Source organism: Urocitellus parryii, chromosome 8, assembly GCF_045843805.1.
Source record: "Urocitellus parryii isolate mUroPar1 chromosome 8, mUroPar1.hap1, whole genome shotgun sequence".
NCBI classification, from domain to species: domain Eukaryota; kingdom Metazoa; phylum Chordata; class Mammalia; order Rodentia; family Sciuridae; genus Urocitellus; species Urocitellus parryii.
Genome location: NC_135538.1, coordinates 147,597,098 through 147,615,154, shown reverse-complemented (window position 1 = coordinate 147,615,154; position 18,057 = coordinate 147,597,098). Strand labels below are relative to the sequence as shown.

General features: G+C 39.9%; 1 protein-coding gene across 4 annotated transcripts in view; it reads right to left on the bottom strand.

Moving 5' to 3' along the window:
* Positions 1 to 18,057, bottom strand: part of Rnf144b (ring finger protein 144B) — a 159,645-nt gene that overhangs the window by 17,593 nt on the left and 123,995 nt on the right. For all 4 annotated transcript variants that reach the window (XM_026402176.2, XM_026402175.2, XM_026402174.2 and 1 more), the window contains one exon: positions 16,054 to 16,114. In XM_026402176.2, coding sequence (XP_026257961.2) covers positions 16,054 to 16,114 — 61 coding nt within the window. The remainder of the gene's footprint in view (positions 1 to 16,053; positions 16,115 to 18,057) is intronic.

Below are 18,057 nucleotides of genomic sequence, written 5' to 3'. Positions count from 1 at the left end.
AGGCCACCCGGCTCTCCCCACCTCCACCTTCCGTCACAGCACAGCACACTGGCAGCTGGAGGTCCGCCGCAGTGGCAGCATTTACACCCTAGGAAGTGGCACGCATGACAACTCAGAGCTGGCTTTCCCCTCCCAGAAAGACTGTCCACCACGGAACGCAGGCCAAGTTAAGAGCGAACACAATGTAAAACCTAGACCCAGCACAGAACAGCACGGCGCACAGAGAGGGAAAGTGAAGAGCAGAAAACACACCCCAAAAGGACGAGGAGCCCCAGAGGGGACCGTGACAGTTCTTTTAGCTATGTCTGCTGACCACCACTTCCATTTCCTGACCATCCTGCATATAGGATGCCTACACATCTCCTGAAAAGCAGACTGCTTCTGGTCTCATATCCCAACCCGTTATTAACTGCTTCTAGTACGTCCGTCTGGAGTCTTGGACTCAGCAACGCTCCATTGAAGTGCTCGGTGGAGTACAGGCTGTTCCTCCCGCAGAGTCAGAGAGGGGCAAAAAGAGGTGCTTCTGGCTGGGAGAGTGGCACACTCCTACGCATGTGTGAAGCCCTGGGTTCCACGCCCAGGATCAAAAAGAGAGAGAGAGTGAGACACAGAGAGAGAGGTTCCTGGATCTCCCTACCAGGCTCTCAAGTACCCTCCAACCCACCGATCAGATGAGACACACTCAGAGGATCAACACCGGCCGGCTTCTACACACAGAGGGTCAGGGGAGAAGACAAAGACCAGTTATCTATGAATTCAAAGTAATCACTGCTCTGAGAGCCCCCTCCTACCATGAAGCCCACTTTCTAAATGAATATGAAAGAAAAGCCCGCCAGTTGGAATCTGGCAGGTCACCACCTAGAGGACGCCCACCCACCCAGCGCAGCACCCTTGGGCACCGTGCAGCAGCACCTGCCTATGGGAGGTTTGCTTCTGGGCAAAGTCCTTGCTTTCTCATATGGGTGCCTGAGCTTCTCCGGTGGCTTTTAAACACCACTCTGGTTACGCAGAACACTCAGGCCAAAGGAGTTGTGGCATCTCTTTGTGATCAGCCTTTAAAAGTAGAGTAAATATCCTGGGGAAACACAAACCTGGTCAAATTCCTGGAAGTCCTCCTAGTTGAGCAGGTTAGGAGGAGTGGATACTCAAAGGACTAAATGACTCAATTTCTCTTCCTGGAATATAGGGACAGGACTCAAGAGATTTATTCCTTGCAACTGAATAGCCACTCACAGGTCTTTTGGTAGAAGGAGCATTTTGAAGAAAAGGTACACTGTGTCTCTGGGCCTGAGGGCACAAAGAACACTTATGTAATTTGTTTTTCTACCTGCCTTCTCTACTGTTGATTCATGGCAGAGACCCCTCAGCTGGAATGCACACTTTCTGCTCTTTCAATTGGGGAATTGCTAATTTGATTAGAATTGCCGGAGAGAAATCTTTGAGATTGTCACATCTGTGACAGCCAGATGACACTGAGTCAACAGTACTGCTTTTGAAGCTTATTTATAACTGCATATTTTTAGCAGCCACATTTAAGCCTATAGATTAGAACCACAAATAAGCAACTGATCTGATAGATATCCAAATTTCATCCAAATAAAGCAAAAGTAGAGATTTGCCCATGTAATACAGCAGTCTGGTTTCACAAAAGCAAAACAAACCAAAAAATTCCAGAGTGGAAACAGACCTTAGTTTTCACTGCACTCAGCCAGGGCTATCGCAAAGAAGAGAAAAGAGAAAGCATGGTTTTACCACTTCCAAGAGCAATGATTTAACCCAGAATGTCCCTTATATAAAATAGGAGAGTCAAGGTTAAAGACACTGTCTATCACATACTGAACACAGTGCCCAGCATATAGCAGGGTCTGCACAAGAATTAGTGAAATTCTTCCCATTTCTTCCCTAATCTTCAACTTTAATGTGATTTTAAACCCTTTGAAAGGGGACCCACAAATCTATATTCTTTCTCATGGTGCTTTTTTCAAACAAGGGGTTGAGGAATCAATTGAGCTGAAAGTAGCAATTTTTTAAAAATGAAAGATTAGAAAAGAAAGCACATTTTGCATCAATAAGTTTTGTCGGTTCTATCTTGGGGCATGTATGTGCACTGGTTTCCAGGTACAGCAGCGCCTTGGTATCCTGGGTTGGTTCCTGGAATACCCTTCCCCTGCCAGACACCAAAATCTACAGATGTTCAAGTCCCATATATTAAAATAGCAGAGCGTTTGCAAAGATCCTAGGCACATCTTCCCATGTACCTTAAGTCATCCCCAGATTACCTCATAAAACATCTCCAGGTTGCTTATAATGCTTGATACTATGAAATGCTACATAAATAACTGATATAGTATATTAATCAGAAAATGATGAAAAGGAAAACAGGTCTCCACACATTCAATACAGACACAATTTTTTAAAAATATTTTTTCAATCGAGGGCTGGTTGAATCTGCAGAGGTAGAACTCAGAGATAGAGAGGACCAAGAAGAAAATCTATTTCTTTTACTGGGTTACAGATACTTTGAAAAAGCACAGCAACTTGCACAGAGTTGGGGCTCCAGGAACACCTGGTGGGAGGTTTCTGAACTTGTTCGACTTGGGAGGTATTTGTAAAGACCAAGTCCAATATCCCCAGGTTTACCCTACTTTCCTATTACATAAAGCTCCTCCTCTTACCCACACTCGAGATCCACTCGCAATCCACTCGCCCACTGCCCCACGCTCACCTTCTTTCCACTGCCCTCCTGAGAGAGAGGAGAACTGTCTGCCCCTAGCAAGCCCAACCCTGCATCTGCACCTTAAGGACCTGGCTCCTGCCGCTTTCCTCCCTCCTGTACCAACCCTCTCTGCTGGATCAGCGATTCTCTAAACAACAAAACACCCCTTCAAAGAGCTATCCACTGGCCCTTCTCATCTCATAACATGGTAAGCCCTCTCCAAGCAGGTTCTTCCCCACCTCCTACCTCCAAAACCTCCAGTGCCCCTGACACCACTTCTTCATCCACACTGTGTTCCCCGACAAGTCAGTGTTCTGGCTATCAACCTGACCTCTGCTCTGTCGACTCCAAAACTCATGTTGCTAGTCCTAACCTCTCCACTTCCCCTCCACCCTCTCTCTCTACTAGGGAAAGCTTGGGACAGGTCTACCTTCCAAATATACTCCAAAGTGGGGGCTGGGGTGGCTCAGTGGTAGAGTGCTTGCCTAGCATGTGTGAGGCACTGGGTTTGATTCTCAGCACCACATATAAATAAATAAAGGTCCAGTGGCAACTAAAAATACTTTAAAAATAAATAAATAAATTTATGTATGCGCGCGCACACACACGTGTATATATATTCCAAAGTGGACAATGTTCAGTGCCTCCTCTTGTGAGGAGGCGAGCTGTTCCCCTCTAGGGGCCTTTGCATTTACTCTGCATCTGCCTGAGAGGTAACTCCCACGGGTGGTCATGTGGCTTGTGCACTTCAAATCAAGTCTCCACTCAGATATCACCTCCTCAGAGAGGTGTCCCATAAAAATCCTATCTAAAATATCCTACCCACCCATCTCCTTCCCTTGACCTTTCTTTATTTATATAAATGGTACATATTATTTATTATCTAGTCCCCCCCCCATGCACATCAGAATCCTTTAGGGTAAGAAATACTGCGTTGCTAATCACTGTTTCCACCTCGTCTGGGACAGGGCTTCTTAACAGCAGCAGCACTGGCAGAGAATTCTTAGTGGCAGAGGATGTCCTTGTATTAGATGGACCTCTGACCTCGATCCACCAGATGCCAGCAGCATTCCACTCCCCATCATAACAAGCAAAATGTCTTCAGATGTCACTAAATGCCCTGCAGAAGACAAATGCAGCCCTAGCTGAGAACCTCTAGCTTAGCCAGATGCCTGGGACATTATTTCCTGAATAAATGATGAAGCACTATAAGAGAAGTGTAAGAAAGAGGATCATAGAGCAATTCCTGTGGGAACCAAAGGTAACGGCAGCTTGGACATCAAAGTTCCACGCTGTTTAGTCCTGCAGACAGATGTTTCTGGAAAACAGAGCCATCACCCAGGGAGAGAGGGGCCACTCTTGGAGAAGAGTCTCCCCAAAGGAACAGGAACCCGGAATACTCCACACCTATATTCCATAGAAAAGGAATCTGGGCCTGGCAAGGTACCTGTCCTTCAGATATCTTATAGCTCAGCTAAAAGCAAAAGTCAACAGAAAGTAAAAGAGCTTTTTTTTTCTTTTAAATTTTTATTTTAATTCCAACATGCCATTAAGAGCATATTTGCTTGATATATACTTAATCATCCCTCTGCATACTGAGCTGTTGGTTCCAGGACCTCTGCAGATAACAAAATTGTGCTCAAGTCCCTTATATAAAATGGCACAGTACTGCGTACACCCTATGAATTCCCTGCTACATACTTTAAGTTGTCTCCAGATTACTTATAACCCCTAACACAAAGTAAATGCTATGTAAGTTGTCGTTACACTGTGTCATTTAGGAAATAATGATAAGAAGACAAGTCTGTACGGGGTAAGTCTCTTAGAAAATATTTTCAATCCACAGTAGGTTGGATCCCTGGGTGTGGAGCGCACGCATGCAGAGGGCCTACATCATCTCCTGCAGCAGAGCATATGCAAGCGTGAGGCCCAGAGGCCAGATTAGTGACAAAGAAAAAAGTGTGGCTTTGGCAGCCCTGGCCTCTGGCTGGACTGCCGGGGACTTAAGCCAAAAAGGAGCAAACTGACACATACCAGGTGGTGGTCAAACCACGGTCACCAAGGAAGACCTGCAGCTTCCTCCTCTCTCCTGACCGATGACCTGACAGGGAAGTGACATTAAGAGAGCCCAAGGGAGAAGTTCTTTACTATTCGGCCATTCCATTCTACCTTCTGGATTTTAGCTAAGGAAACACGATAATTATGTAAACCAAATGCACAATGATCCCAACAGCTGAAGATTTAGTCTCTTACTCCTTCTAATTTTTAACCTAAAGTTAACTTTAACCTAAAGTTAGAAGAAAGTGAACTGATACATATTCAATCATGGGGCTTTGAGAGGGGGAGAAATTTTTAAAAAATCCAGAAAATGAGAATCCAGATACCTGAAAAGCAGCTCCCCAAAACAGAGACCCTTGAAATTTTAATGTGAACCATGATTTAGAAGTGATTAACTGTGACATAATTATATCAGAGACAGACAAATTCACAGACTTGAACTGCAGTTTACTTACAGAAAGGAGAATTGATTACTGAGGTAAAGACCCAGGGCTATTCGATCTTAAGACTGTGCTTATTCATGTAAATTATGCAAAAGGCTGGAGATGCTATTTAAAACTGTTTTCTACTTCTGTGTTCTGACAATTATCAGGAAACAGAAACATTCTGGGAGATTAAAACTGTCAGGGGACTAACAACCATGTCTGACCCAAATGATTGTTTTCAATTTTCAAAAACTGAATCCAAGACCCTTGGTTTTCCCAGCTGGCACAAAATAACTTTAGACACATGCAATATGCTTTTATTTTTATTCTGTTGTCTATTCTCTCAACTAACAAAAGAGGTTTTCCTGCCATCCTCCACCATAATGAGTCTTGCCAAAAAAGACAACACATGAATTTTTATTATTGTGGAAAACATCATACACCCAAGCTAATTTAATTATCAGTTGAAATCAATCAAACTGCTTTAACTTTTATGACCCACTGCATTTTTAATTATGCCAAAGTTAATTTGCTTTCTGTTATCTCAAAGAACAAAGGTCTTCTGCAGATAGTTAAAATGCAATTAAACTAAACTGATCAAAATTAACATCTGCTATAGTAAATATATTCGAATAGTGGTGACCATCATCAGAGGTCTCAAGATCGTTGCTCTCAAGATATTTGAGAAGAACTACAGATTTTCAAACTTGGAAACAAATTTTTTTTTAATATTTATTCTTTTGTTGTAGTTGGACAAAATACCTTTATTTTACTCACTTATTTTTATGTGGTGCTGAGGATCGAATCCAGGGCCTCATATGAACTAGGTGAGTGCTCTACCACTGAGCCACAACCCCAGCCGTCCCCCTCCAAACAAACTTTAATGTTATCTAGTCTACTACTGTTGTAGTAAGACCTTCAGAAATTAGGCGTTTGTATAACTCAGGTTTAGTGAGTGAGCATATGATCAGACAGTGTTTGTTTCTACTCCTAGAATACCACTGTCTATGCAAAAAAAAAAAAATCTCATTATTAAATAAGCTTTCAGTTCTATCACTATAGGAACTTTTTCTTTTAAAGTGGCCATGTTAGATGCCTATCTCAGCAAGTCATGACACCCTTGCAAGTGGTTAGAGATGGTGGGATTCATGCTTAGAGAGAGGTTAACTCACCTTAAAGAAAACTGGTAAGACAGGTGACTTATGGAATCGTTACTCATTGTCAAGTTTCCTCACAACCCTAGAATTCAGGGCACTGAGGATAAAAACATGCTAAAAAAGATAACAGAAGGAGTGACATTATTGTGCTATATGCTCAGTCCAAGGTGTAGCCTGGATTCTGGAAAATGCTTTCTTAGTTCAGTGTGAAAAACTGGGAAAGATATCTGGTAGCAAAAACCATGAATAAAGTATGGTTTGGCTATGAGGTATGCCCCCAGAAAAGCTCCCAGGCAATGGGACAATGTTCAGAGGTGAAAGGATTAGAGCAAGATACTATGACTTAATCACTGGATTAATCCATTTGATGGGTTAATAATTTCAATGGATTACTGAGTGGTAACTGTAGGCAGGGGAGACATAGTTGCAGGAAGTAGGTCAGTGGAGACGTGCCCTTGGGATTATCTTTTGTCCCTGCTTTCGCCTGCCCTTGCCATGAGCTGACAGCTTTCCTGTGTCACACCCTTCCACAATGTCCTGCTTCACCTCAGCCAGGCAATGGAGTCGGCCTACCATGGACTGAACTTCTGAAGCCATGATCCCCAAATGACCTCGATCTCCTCTAAGTTGTTCTTGTCATGTATTTTGGTCACGCCAATGAAAAGCTGACACAAATAATAAAAAATAATAACAACTAATGGCAATGCTAATTTATTGCATCCTGTGACAGACCAACTTATTTTCTTCAACAACCCTAGGATAGTTCCACATTATCCCCAATACTAGAAGATAGAAATCCACACAGGGAGCAGCAAAGTCAACACATGCCTCTCCTTCAAGTCATGTTTAAAAACTGCACCCTGCCTGCTGGGAGTGTCCGTCTGGAGCATGCCTTCCTTTTCAGAAGGAGGCTGAAATATTGAGAGGGTGCCGGTTTAGACTTAAAACCAATCAACAAGAAAGAACCAGCGGAGACACCCAAAGCCGAGGAGAAAGTTATCATCTGAAAGCACAGAGCCCTATAGGAAGGAAGCTCTGTACTGAGTCACCCGTTTACCACAAAAGACCAGAAGTGTGGGATCAACACACACACACACACACACACACACACACACACAGCCGCTAGGAATGGGCTTGTGAATACAGACTATGAAAAGGAAGGTGACTAATGAGAAATGGGAGGTGTGAGCACATAAAACTGGCAGATGATAAAGTCATTAAGTTTCACAGTCTTAAAAAGAGGAAAAAACACTAAAAAGGAACCAAACAACTGCTTAGGGAGTTCTGATGAGATAAACCCTAGTGATCAGATACAAAAGATGGGGAGGAAGATTTCACCAAAGATAAATACAAAAGGGTGGATGGAACTGGAAAAGCAACATCATAAATAGGAAAACTCAAAATGAAGGCTTGCAGAGAATGCATTGAACAAGAAAGAGGGCTTTCTAAAAAGATGGACCATAGCTTCCAGAAGCTTCTGGAACTGTGCCTGGCACAGGACAGAGTATACAAATATGCACAAATTGAATGCATGAGTGCATATGGCGGGATTAATAAACAACAACAGGAAAACACATTCCTGTTTTGCTTCATTTCTTTATGGAAGAGAACAATACGGCACTCCATCCTGTTTACAGTGCTCCTGCTCACTCTATGGGAGTACAACAGATGTCCAAGGACAGACACCTTGACTTATTGAGTGACTAAAGCACCTTGTAGTTACATAAAGCTAAACAAGGTTCTCCAAAATAAGAGAGTGCATATGAACTATATATGGAAAATCTTTTTTTTTTTTTAAATTGGTACTGGGAATTGAACCCACTGTCTTGTGCCTGCTAGGCAAGCACTCTATCACCCACGCTTTTTTTTAAATTTTACTTTGAGACAGGGTCTCACCAAGTTGTCCAGACTGGCCTCCTGGGGATCCTCCTCTTGTGATCCTCCTGCCTTAGTCTCCCAGGTAGCTGGGATTATAGGTGTTTGCCAGCCTGTTCAGCTTAGAGATTAATAATCTTCACCCAATTTGCTGAGGGCTGGGGGGGTGGAAACTACTTTTAAAAAAGCACATGCTATAAACAAGAGAAAAACACAATTCTAACGTTAATCAATAGGCATGTGCTTTGAGAACCAAAGAAAACCGTGATGGTTAACACATGCAGAAATTACCATCCTCTGTCCTCTGTTAATACTGAAAGACTGACACAGAAAAGGAATCGGTAGCCAATGGAAAACTTGCAGTTGAATGGAAAATGAAGAGAACAACCAACGAACGTCAGTGGGTGCTTCTCTGTTTTATGTAAGCAGTGGTGGAATTTTTCCTGAAAAAGTTCTTCTTTTCCTATTCAATATACTTTTTCTCCATGGAGACTTACATAAAGACAAAGACATAAAAGGCAAGTTAATCAAACATGTAACAGAGCAGAGGAAAATATACACATGGGACAACAAACCAATAACTGAGAAAAGAACTTGGTAGGCAACAGGAGTTGGACAAAACTAAGAATAATTTTTATAACTAAGAAACAGGACTTCATTTAATCTGATTTTACATTTTTCCACAGTAATAATTTCTTCAATTCTGCCTCACACAGCCAATGAAATTTAAGATTTGAGAACCAAAGAAAATACTGATTAACCATCAACTGCATATTTAATGCATCCCAAGATCCCCTTAGAAACAATTCCATGATACCTTCATGAAATAGACCATGAAGTTACTCAGCTGATAAAGGGTTTGCTTTTATATCCTGCTACTTTGTTGAATTCATTTATTAGTTCTGGAAGTCCTCTGGTGGAATTTTTTTGAGTTTCTAAATTTAGAACCATGACAATAGTAATAGTTTGAGTTCTTCTTTTCCTATACATATCCCTTTAATTTCTTTCATCTGTCTGGTTGCTCTGACTAGAATTTCAAGGACTATGTTAAATAGAAATGGTGAAAGAGGGCATCCCTGTCTTGTTCCGGTTTTGGGAGGGAATGCTTCCAATTTTTCTCCATTTAGAATGATGCTGGCCTTGGGCTTAGCATTGATAGCTTTTACATTGTTGACGTATGATCCTACTATTCCTAGTTTTTCTAGTGTTTTGAACATGAAGAGGTGCTGTATTTTATCAAATGCTTTTTCATCATTTATTAAGATAATCATATGATTCTTGTATTTAAGTCTATCGATATATTACATTAATTGATTTCTATATGTTGAACCAACCTTGTATCCCTGGGATGAACCCCACTTGATCAGAGTGCACTATCTTTTTTTTAATATGTTTTTATAATGTGATTGGCCTGGATTTTATTGAGAATTTTTGCATCTATGTCCATCAGGTATATTGGTCTGAAGTTTTCTTTCCTTGATGTGTCTTTGTCTGGTTTTGGTATCAGGGTGATGCTAGCCTCATAGAATGAGTTTGGAAGGGTTCTCTCCTTTTCTACTTCATGGAATAATTTAGTGTAAAATTATTGGTGTTAAATGAATTCAGCAAAGTGTCAGGATATAAAATCAATACCCATAAGTCAAATGCATTTCTATACATAAATGAGATCATTGAAAAAGAAATTAGGAAAATTTCCCCATTCAAAATAGCCTCAAAAAATATAGAGCACTTGGGAATCAACCTAACAAAAGAGGTGAAAGATCTCTACAATAAAAACTACAGAACACTACAGAAGGAAACTGAAGAAGACCTTAGAAAATGGAAAGATCTCCCATGCTCTTGGAATAGATAGACTTAATATTGTCAAAATGGCCATACTAACAAAACTGTTATACAGATTTAATGCAATTCCTATTAAAATCTCAATGACACTCTTTATAGAACTAGAAAAAACAACCACAAAATTCATTTGGAAAAATAAGAGAACCAGAATAGCCAAAGCAATCCTTGGCAAGAAAAGTGAAGCAGGAGGCCTCAAACTATACCAGACCTTAAACTATACTATAGAGCAATAGTAACAAAAGCAGCATGGTATTGAAAGCAAAATAGACATGTAGACCAGTGGTACAGACTAGAGGTTCACAGAGACAAACCCACATGAATATAGTTATTGCATACTAGACAAAGGCACCAAAAACATACATTGGAGAAAGGATAGCTTTTTCAACAAATGGTGTTGGGAAAACTGGAAATCCATATGTAGCAAAATGAAATTAAACCTCTATCTCTCACCATGCACAAAACTCAACTCAAAGTGGATCAAGGACCTAGGAATTAAACCAAAGGCCCTGCACCAAATAGAAGAAAAAGCAGGCCCCAATCTTCCTTATGTTGGATTAGGCCTTGACTTCCTTAACAAGACTCCTAAAGTGCATGAAATACAATTAAGAATCAATAAATGAAATGGATTCAAATTAAAAAGATTCTTCTCAGCAAAAAAAAAAAAAAAAAAAATCATTGAGGTGAAGAGGGAGCATACAGTATGGGAGCAAATTTTTACCACACACACATCAGATAGAGCACTAATCTCTAGGATATATAAAGAACTCAAAAAACTTAACACCCTAAAAAAAATCAATAAGTGGGCTAAGGAACTGAACAAACACTTCTCAGAAGAAAATATATAAGCAATCAACAAATATATGAAAAAGTGTTCAATATCTTTAGTAATTAGAGAAATGCAAATCAAAACTACTCTAAGATGTCATCTCACTCCAGTCAGAATGACAGCTCTCAAGAATACAAGCAATAATAAATGTTGGAGGGGATGTGGGTAAAAGAGTATACTCCTACACTGCTGGTGGGACTGCAAATTGGTGCAAACACTTTGGAAAGCAGTATGGAGACTCCTTGGAAAACTTGGAATGGAACCACCATTTGAACCAGCTATCCCATTCCTTGATCCATACCCAAAAGTCTTAAAATTAGCATACTATAGTGACATAGCCACACCAATGTTTATAGCAGCTGAATTCACAGTAGCTAAATTGTGGAACCAATCTAGATGCCCATCAATAGATGAATCAATAAAGAAACTATGGTATGTGTATATGTGTATATATATATATATATATATATATATATATATATATATACACAATGTAATATTACTCACCATTAAAAGAGAGTAAATTTATGACAACTGCAGGTAGATGGATAGAGTTGGAGAATATTAGGCTAAGCAAAGTAAGCAAATCCCAAAAAATTAAAGGCTGAATGTTTTCTCTGATTAGTGGATGCTGATCTATGATGGGGGCGGGAAGCAAGGGAAGAATGGAGGAACTTTGGATTGGGCAAAGGGTAGGGTGGGGAGGGGTTATGAGGGTAGGAAAGATGGTGGAATGAGATGGACATCATTACCCTAGGTACATATATAATTGCACAAATGGTGCATCTCTTCACTGTGTACCACCAGAGAATTGAAATGTTGTGCTCCATTTGTGTAGGATGAATTGAAATGCATTGTGTTGTCATGTACAACTAAAGAGAACAAATAAAAATAAATAAATAAAATGTAATACCTCAAAAAAAAGGGGAGGGGGTGGAATTGGAGATTGACAGGAAATCCGTTAGGTAAAAGTTAGGTATATAATTTAGATAAAGATTATCCCATCAAGTGAATTTCATATGTAGCAGTTCATTATATTAAACATATTCTTACTTGGAATTCCTATTTTCCAATAGAAATTATTTGTAATGGGTGATAATGAATTATTACATGATTACAAAATGACTTCTAAAATCATCTAAGAGTACAATGTTTCTGGGTCTCAATTTCCTTTTATTATAAAATGAAGTGTTGAATCAAATTTTCCATACTTTAATACTTTAAAATAGCATGCTTATATTAAACTTATATTTGTATGGTTTTACACTTTGGTAGTTCCTCAAAAACTAAACACAGAATTACCATATAATTCAACATATCATTCCTAGGTAACACCCAAAAGATTTGAAAATAGGAACTAGAGCAGATACTTATCCACCAATGTTTATAATAGTATGATTCACAATAGCCAAAGGTAGAAATAACTCCATTGTCTATCAATGAATAAATGAATAAACAAAATGTGGTATAAACATACAATAGAATATTAATTCAGCCATAGACTGATGGGACAGCTTCGTCCCTTAAACCTATAATTCATTCTTGTTCAGATTTCATGTGCAACAACGTTCTGTTTCCTGGCTTCCCACTGACTCTTTAGAGTAAAAATGTACCTACCATGCTGGCTGAACTTCAAACCATCTAGTTTAAGATATTTTTTGTAAATTCAGCTTTAATGAATCAGCTCTATGAGTTACGTGATCCACACCAGAGGCCAGAAAATCAGAAGAGGAAACTAAGGTGTAGAAGTAACTTTAAGTACCCTGCCCATAAGCAGAAAAGCTGATGAGCAGAGAAGCCTGCAACTGTATTCAGGTCTTAGCCAGTATTTTTTAAATCAATCAAAACTTTACACTCTTCAGTGAGAACAAACCCCAGAAAGTTTTAATTCAGATATTCTTAGAGTTTGTCTAATTACAAAAAAAAAAAAAAGGCATCTGAGCTCACAGACAAGTCCCCTCACATGTAAACAATCAGGAATAAGGCCTGCTGTGGACTGCTGAGGCAGTGGGTGGTCCTGGGAGAGGAGAGGGACTGCTACAAACAGACCACACCAGGTCCCAGAGACAACGGAGAGGCTGCAAAGACACGTCTCACCACGAAGGAACAGCCGGAGAATCCAGCCCAACTCTCACCCTTCTGCAGGTAGGAGCCCTCGCACCATGGAGAGGTAGGACAGGTAAGCTCCATGCCAGAGGTATTTTCAGGAAGAAGGCTTATTGATTGCAGGGTCCAGAGGGGTTATCGCCTAAAAGTTCTTTGGACCACAAGTCTGGAAATTCTTTGAACTTTATACCTAGTAAGAGGAGGGGTTTGAAGGTTTACATGACAAGTGCTTTTTGTTCCATTTTTTAGACTACACAGAAGTTTCATATATATATAATTTTCTTTCTTTTTTTTTTTTCAAACCTGGCATTTACCAAAAAAGAGGAAGCTATAAACCTGTTATGTTTTAGATGTGCTGTCCCCTAAAAGCTCATGTGTGAGCCAATGCAAGAAGGTTTGGAAGAGAAGTGATTGGATTGTAGCCTTGACCTAATCAGTGAGTCAATCCCTGATGGGGCTCGGTGGTAACTGTGGGCAGGTGGGTGTGCTGGAGGAAATGGTTCACTGGGGGCATGGCTGGGGGTATATATTTTGTACCTGGAGGGTCTCTCTCTCTCTGCTTTCTGCTCATCATCTGTGCTGCTTCCCTCCACCACATTCTTCTGCCATGATGTTTGGCCTCACCTCAAGCCCTGAAGAATGGAGCCGGCCTTCTGTGGACTCAGACCTGCGAAACCATGAGCCCCTAAATAGACATTTTCTCTCTACAGTTGTTCTGGGTAGGTTCTTTATTCACAGCAGCGAAAACGCTGACTAAAACAAAAACAAACCACAATGCCCTCTGCAGAAGTTTCTGCTGATATCCTGTGAAAAAATCTTTCTGACAGGAAGAGAAGATCAATTGTGTGGGGGGGTCTCTGGTAGGGGTACCTGGTCTGCTTCAGTGGCACCTACCACCCCCCACAGTCATCCACAGAACAAGCAAGTGTGAGAGTAGTAGGGCACACATTTGGGGACCTTATGATCCTCAACTGTCACACCCAAAAAGTAAGTATCTGGGGTAACGATGCCCAATCTGATCAGCACGTGTGGGGGTACAAACTACTCCCAGTGGTAAATGCTCCGGTGAACTCGGAATCCACATAGACCCATGGGACAGCTTCCTCCCTTAAACCTACAATTCATTCTTGTCTGGATTTCATGTGCAACAACGTTCTGTTTCCTGGCTTCCCACTGACTCTTCAGAGTAACAATGTACCTGCCATGCTGGCTGAGCTTCAAACCATCTAGTTTAAGATATTTTTTGCAAATTCAGCTTTAATGTATCAGCTATATGAGTTACGTGATCCACCCACAGAGATACATCTGTTATTAGCTTGCTAAAAATAAATAAATAAATAAATAAATAAATAAATAAATAACCCAGTGTTCTCAGTCCCTAAGACCAAGCCAGATCTTGGTCCAAGGCAGTGAATGCCATCTTCCCAGAACCCCCTGCAAGTCTGCCTTCAGTAGCCCACTCTGTCTGGTTTTCTTTCTCCTCCTCCTGCAAGAATTATCTTCCATGTATAAATATACCATAATGAATTCCACCTTTATACATATCTATAAAGCACCAATTAAAAATAAATAAGTAAAGGAGTTGAAGGAAGACCAGCAGAATACAAGAAAGGGAATAGGAGGAGGGGGGAGGGGGAAAGTGAAGTGGAGTGAATTCCATGCATGGACGATTCTGTCCAAATGAACCCAACTATTGCCTAGAACTACAATGCACTAATAAAGCATAAGAAGAATTACCTGCAAGATAGTTATAAAAGTTGAATGAGATAAAAGTAATTGTGTTGATCAAACCTATTGCAAATGACAGATACATGTACATTTTCCCCCACCCTCATCTCTAGATTTTATTAATACTGATTAAAAAGTTAGAATCAGAAAACTTCTATTCATACTAGATTACAGAAATTTTTTTATATACTCCGTGAAACCATACCAGTCCTGTGAGTGCTGAGAGAAACAATTTTTCTCCAAATTCTCAGATACTAAAAAATAGGCCCTTGGGCTGGGGATGTGGCTCAAGCGGTAGCGCGCTCGCCTGGCATGCGTGTGGCCCGGGTTTGATCCTCAGCACCACATACCAACAAAGATGTTGTGTCCGCCGATAACTAAAAATAAATATTAAAATTCTCTCTTTCTCTTTAAAAAAAAATAGGCCCTTTAGTTCAAGACTATTTTAGGGTGTAGCAAAGGGAATGGGCTCCTAAAAAATACCTATCAGAGGCCAAAAGGAGCAAAAATAGAATTCGTACCAATAAAATGAGGCCATATAAGTAAAAAAACAAAACAAAACAAAAAAACCCTGTATAAACTACCCCAGACCCAAATAAATGAAAGAAAATTAGTCCAATATTGTAAATTGCGTTAGGAAGATACAACCAAACTCTCTCTTAGTTTCACTATGATTACAAAAGTAATATCAAAAGAATAACCAATGACTATTATAAGGAGCAATAAAAATGTTTGGGCTGGCTGGGCGTGGTGGTACACACCTGTATTCCAGCAGCTCAGGAGGCTAAGGCAGGAGGATTGAAAATTCAAGATCAGCCTCAACAATTTAGTGAGGCCCTAAGCAACTTCTGAGACCCTGTCTCGAAATAAAATATACAAATGGGCTGGAAATGTAGCTCCATGGTTAAGGCTCCCCCCCCCCCCCCGCCCCTTTAATCCTTGATACCAAAAAAAAAAAGGTCTGGCTGACTAGCGTTCTGAAGTGATCTCTGAGAGCAGGAAACTGATGAGACAATCCATCTTGAGAGTTGCTTCACTTGTATTACCACTGTTATGAAATGATTCAACTTTTGCAACACCTTTCTCACATGAGCCAAATTGAAAATACAAAACAACCAACATATGGAAAGTTCTATTTTCTGCTCGTCTGCATTTGTTTTCCCCTGACTGTGGCTGAGAGCTGAGATTTTATGTTGCAATGACAGTTTTCCCCTTTCGGAGCCCTTGGCAGCTTTAATCTTCCACAGTGGAGGGCGTTAAAAAAAAAATGACACAATGGAAAGCTACATTCCCCATCAGGATAAGGAGAAGAATGCATACCTCGTTCAAATTTTAACCTCTGATAAAGCTGAAACTGATCCACAGGTACCAAACAGGCAATCTGAAAACAGAGATATGGGAGAGGTGAGATTGAATCACTGCAGGCCCTGGAGTTAGCAGCCATTTATGATTTCTCTTCCTGGCTTTGCCTACGATTTTCTCCCTGTACCAGTGTTTGCAAACTTCTTTTTCTTGACACTATTCATGCAGAAACACCTGCAGCAATTCTCAAATAATCCTCGTCTCCTAGCACAGCTAGGACACACTGTCAAGTCTTCAATTATGAAATGAAACAACTTTCTTCCATTCTTGAGCAGCACAACTAAGAGCAGACAACCAAAATTTATTTGGACTTCCCAAATTATTTGTCTATATATATGAATGCTGCTGCTTTCTTTCTATATTCAGTTTCAAAAATTCAAAAAGATTATAGTTTTAGACCAGTGGTGCTGAGGAAACGGGAGGGGGAGGGGAAGGGGAAGGTACTGGGGGAAGGAAATGGATCCAACCATGTTACGTACATGTATGAATACTTCACAATGAATCCCCACCATTATGTAGAACCATAATGTACCTTTAAAAAAAAAAATACTGGTTCTAGCTTTGGACTCTTAAAAGCTAAGGTCAGGTAGACAGTGCCTCAGGAATTATAAAAACAGCATTTGTCACCTAGGAAACAGTATCTTCCAAACAACAACAAAAAATTATTCCTGACAAAAATCACTCATGGAGCCCTTAGTCACCACACACTGATATCCCAGACCCTGGAGACAAAGAAATGCCTCAGGTACTGCTTATGGCTAGATGTCTATTTCCATTTCAGATGTACAGTGAACCAAATGTTTACCAGTGAACAATGATTCATACCTAACCAAGTGACATTTCAGATTAATTATTTTAAATTGTATTTCAAAGGCCTATGCAGGAAAAGCTAACCACTCTTAGAGTGGCATTCTAAAAATATTAATTCCATTGACATCAAGATACAAGTACACTAACGTTTCTTAAAAGATTTATAGCTGAGAAAATAAAAGAATTTGCTATTAGCCTTCCAGACATCAGCAATACAGGATAGTCTTGACGATTCCTCTAAACCATACACAAATATATACATACACATACACATGCACATATACACACACACATGCCATGTATGCACACACATTTTTATAAGTGTTTTTGATATAAAATGTATCTGGATGGAAATTCTTGCAACTAACTAAAGGAAATCAGCTTTGAGAAAACCAGAGTAAGATAATACAGCCAAAATTACATCTAAAAACATATAATACATTTAGAAATGCATTAGAAATCTAATTATTCCCCTCACAAAAATAATTTCAATTTGTCTATTTTGCAAATGAACAAAATAAGTTTCTAATTAAAACGTGTGAAGAACCACAACTCAGTTCTATCTCTACTATTCCAAGTGAAGTAGGGTAAAACAAATTTAATTAATTATGAACATTTTTTTCCTAATTTTTCTTTCTCCAACTGGGGACAAAGTATGATATATTCCCATTTGGTACCTTAAACAAACACTCCTTAGAAATCCTTGTAAAAATGTTAGGGTGAATTTTATGTTATATCTATTTTGCCACAGTTCTTTTTAATTAAAAAGTATGATTAGACTTTCATTATGTTGAAAACCACTTTTGTTCATTTGTTATAATACTACCCAAAAATCCTTCCTGAAAGATGAAAGTTCTCAAATAAAACTTGGAATTGGAGATAGAAGGTGCAGCAAGTGAAATGGTAGGAGACATTAAAGAACTGGAGTCCACTTTCTGACTTTGTCATTGATCTTTGTGTAAAGAACCAATTGCTACTTACTTTAACTTTTGTACCAAGTTGTTTTGAGGATGGTATCAAATGGGTCCAAGAGACCTCTGTCACATTCCATGATCAACAAGCCTCAGCTATTTGAAGCCATTGATTCTATGGACAGTCCTATTCCCCACCCACCTCCATCTAAAGTAGTTTGTGAACTGGTAAAGAACTTCC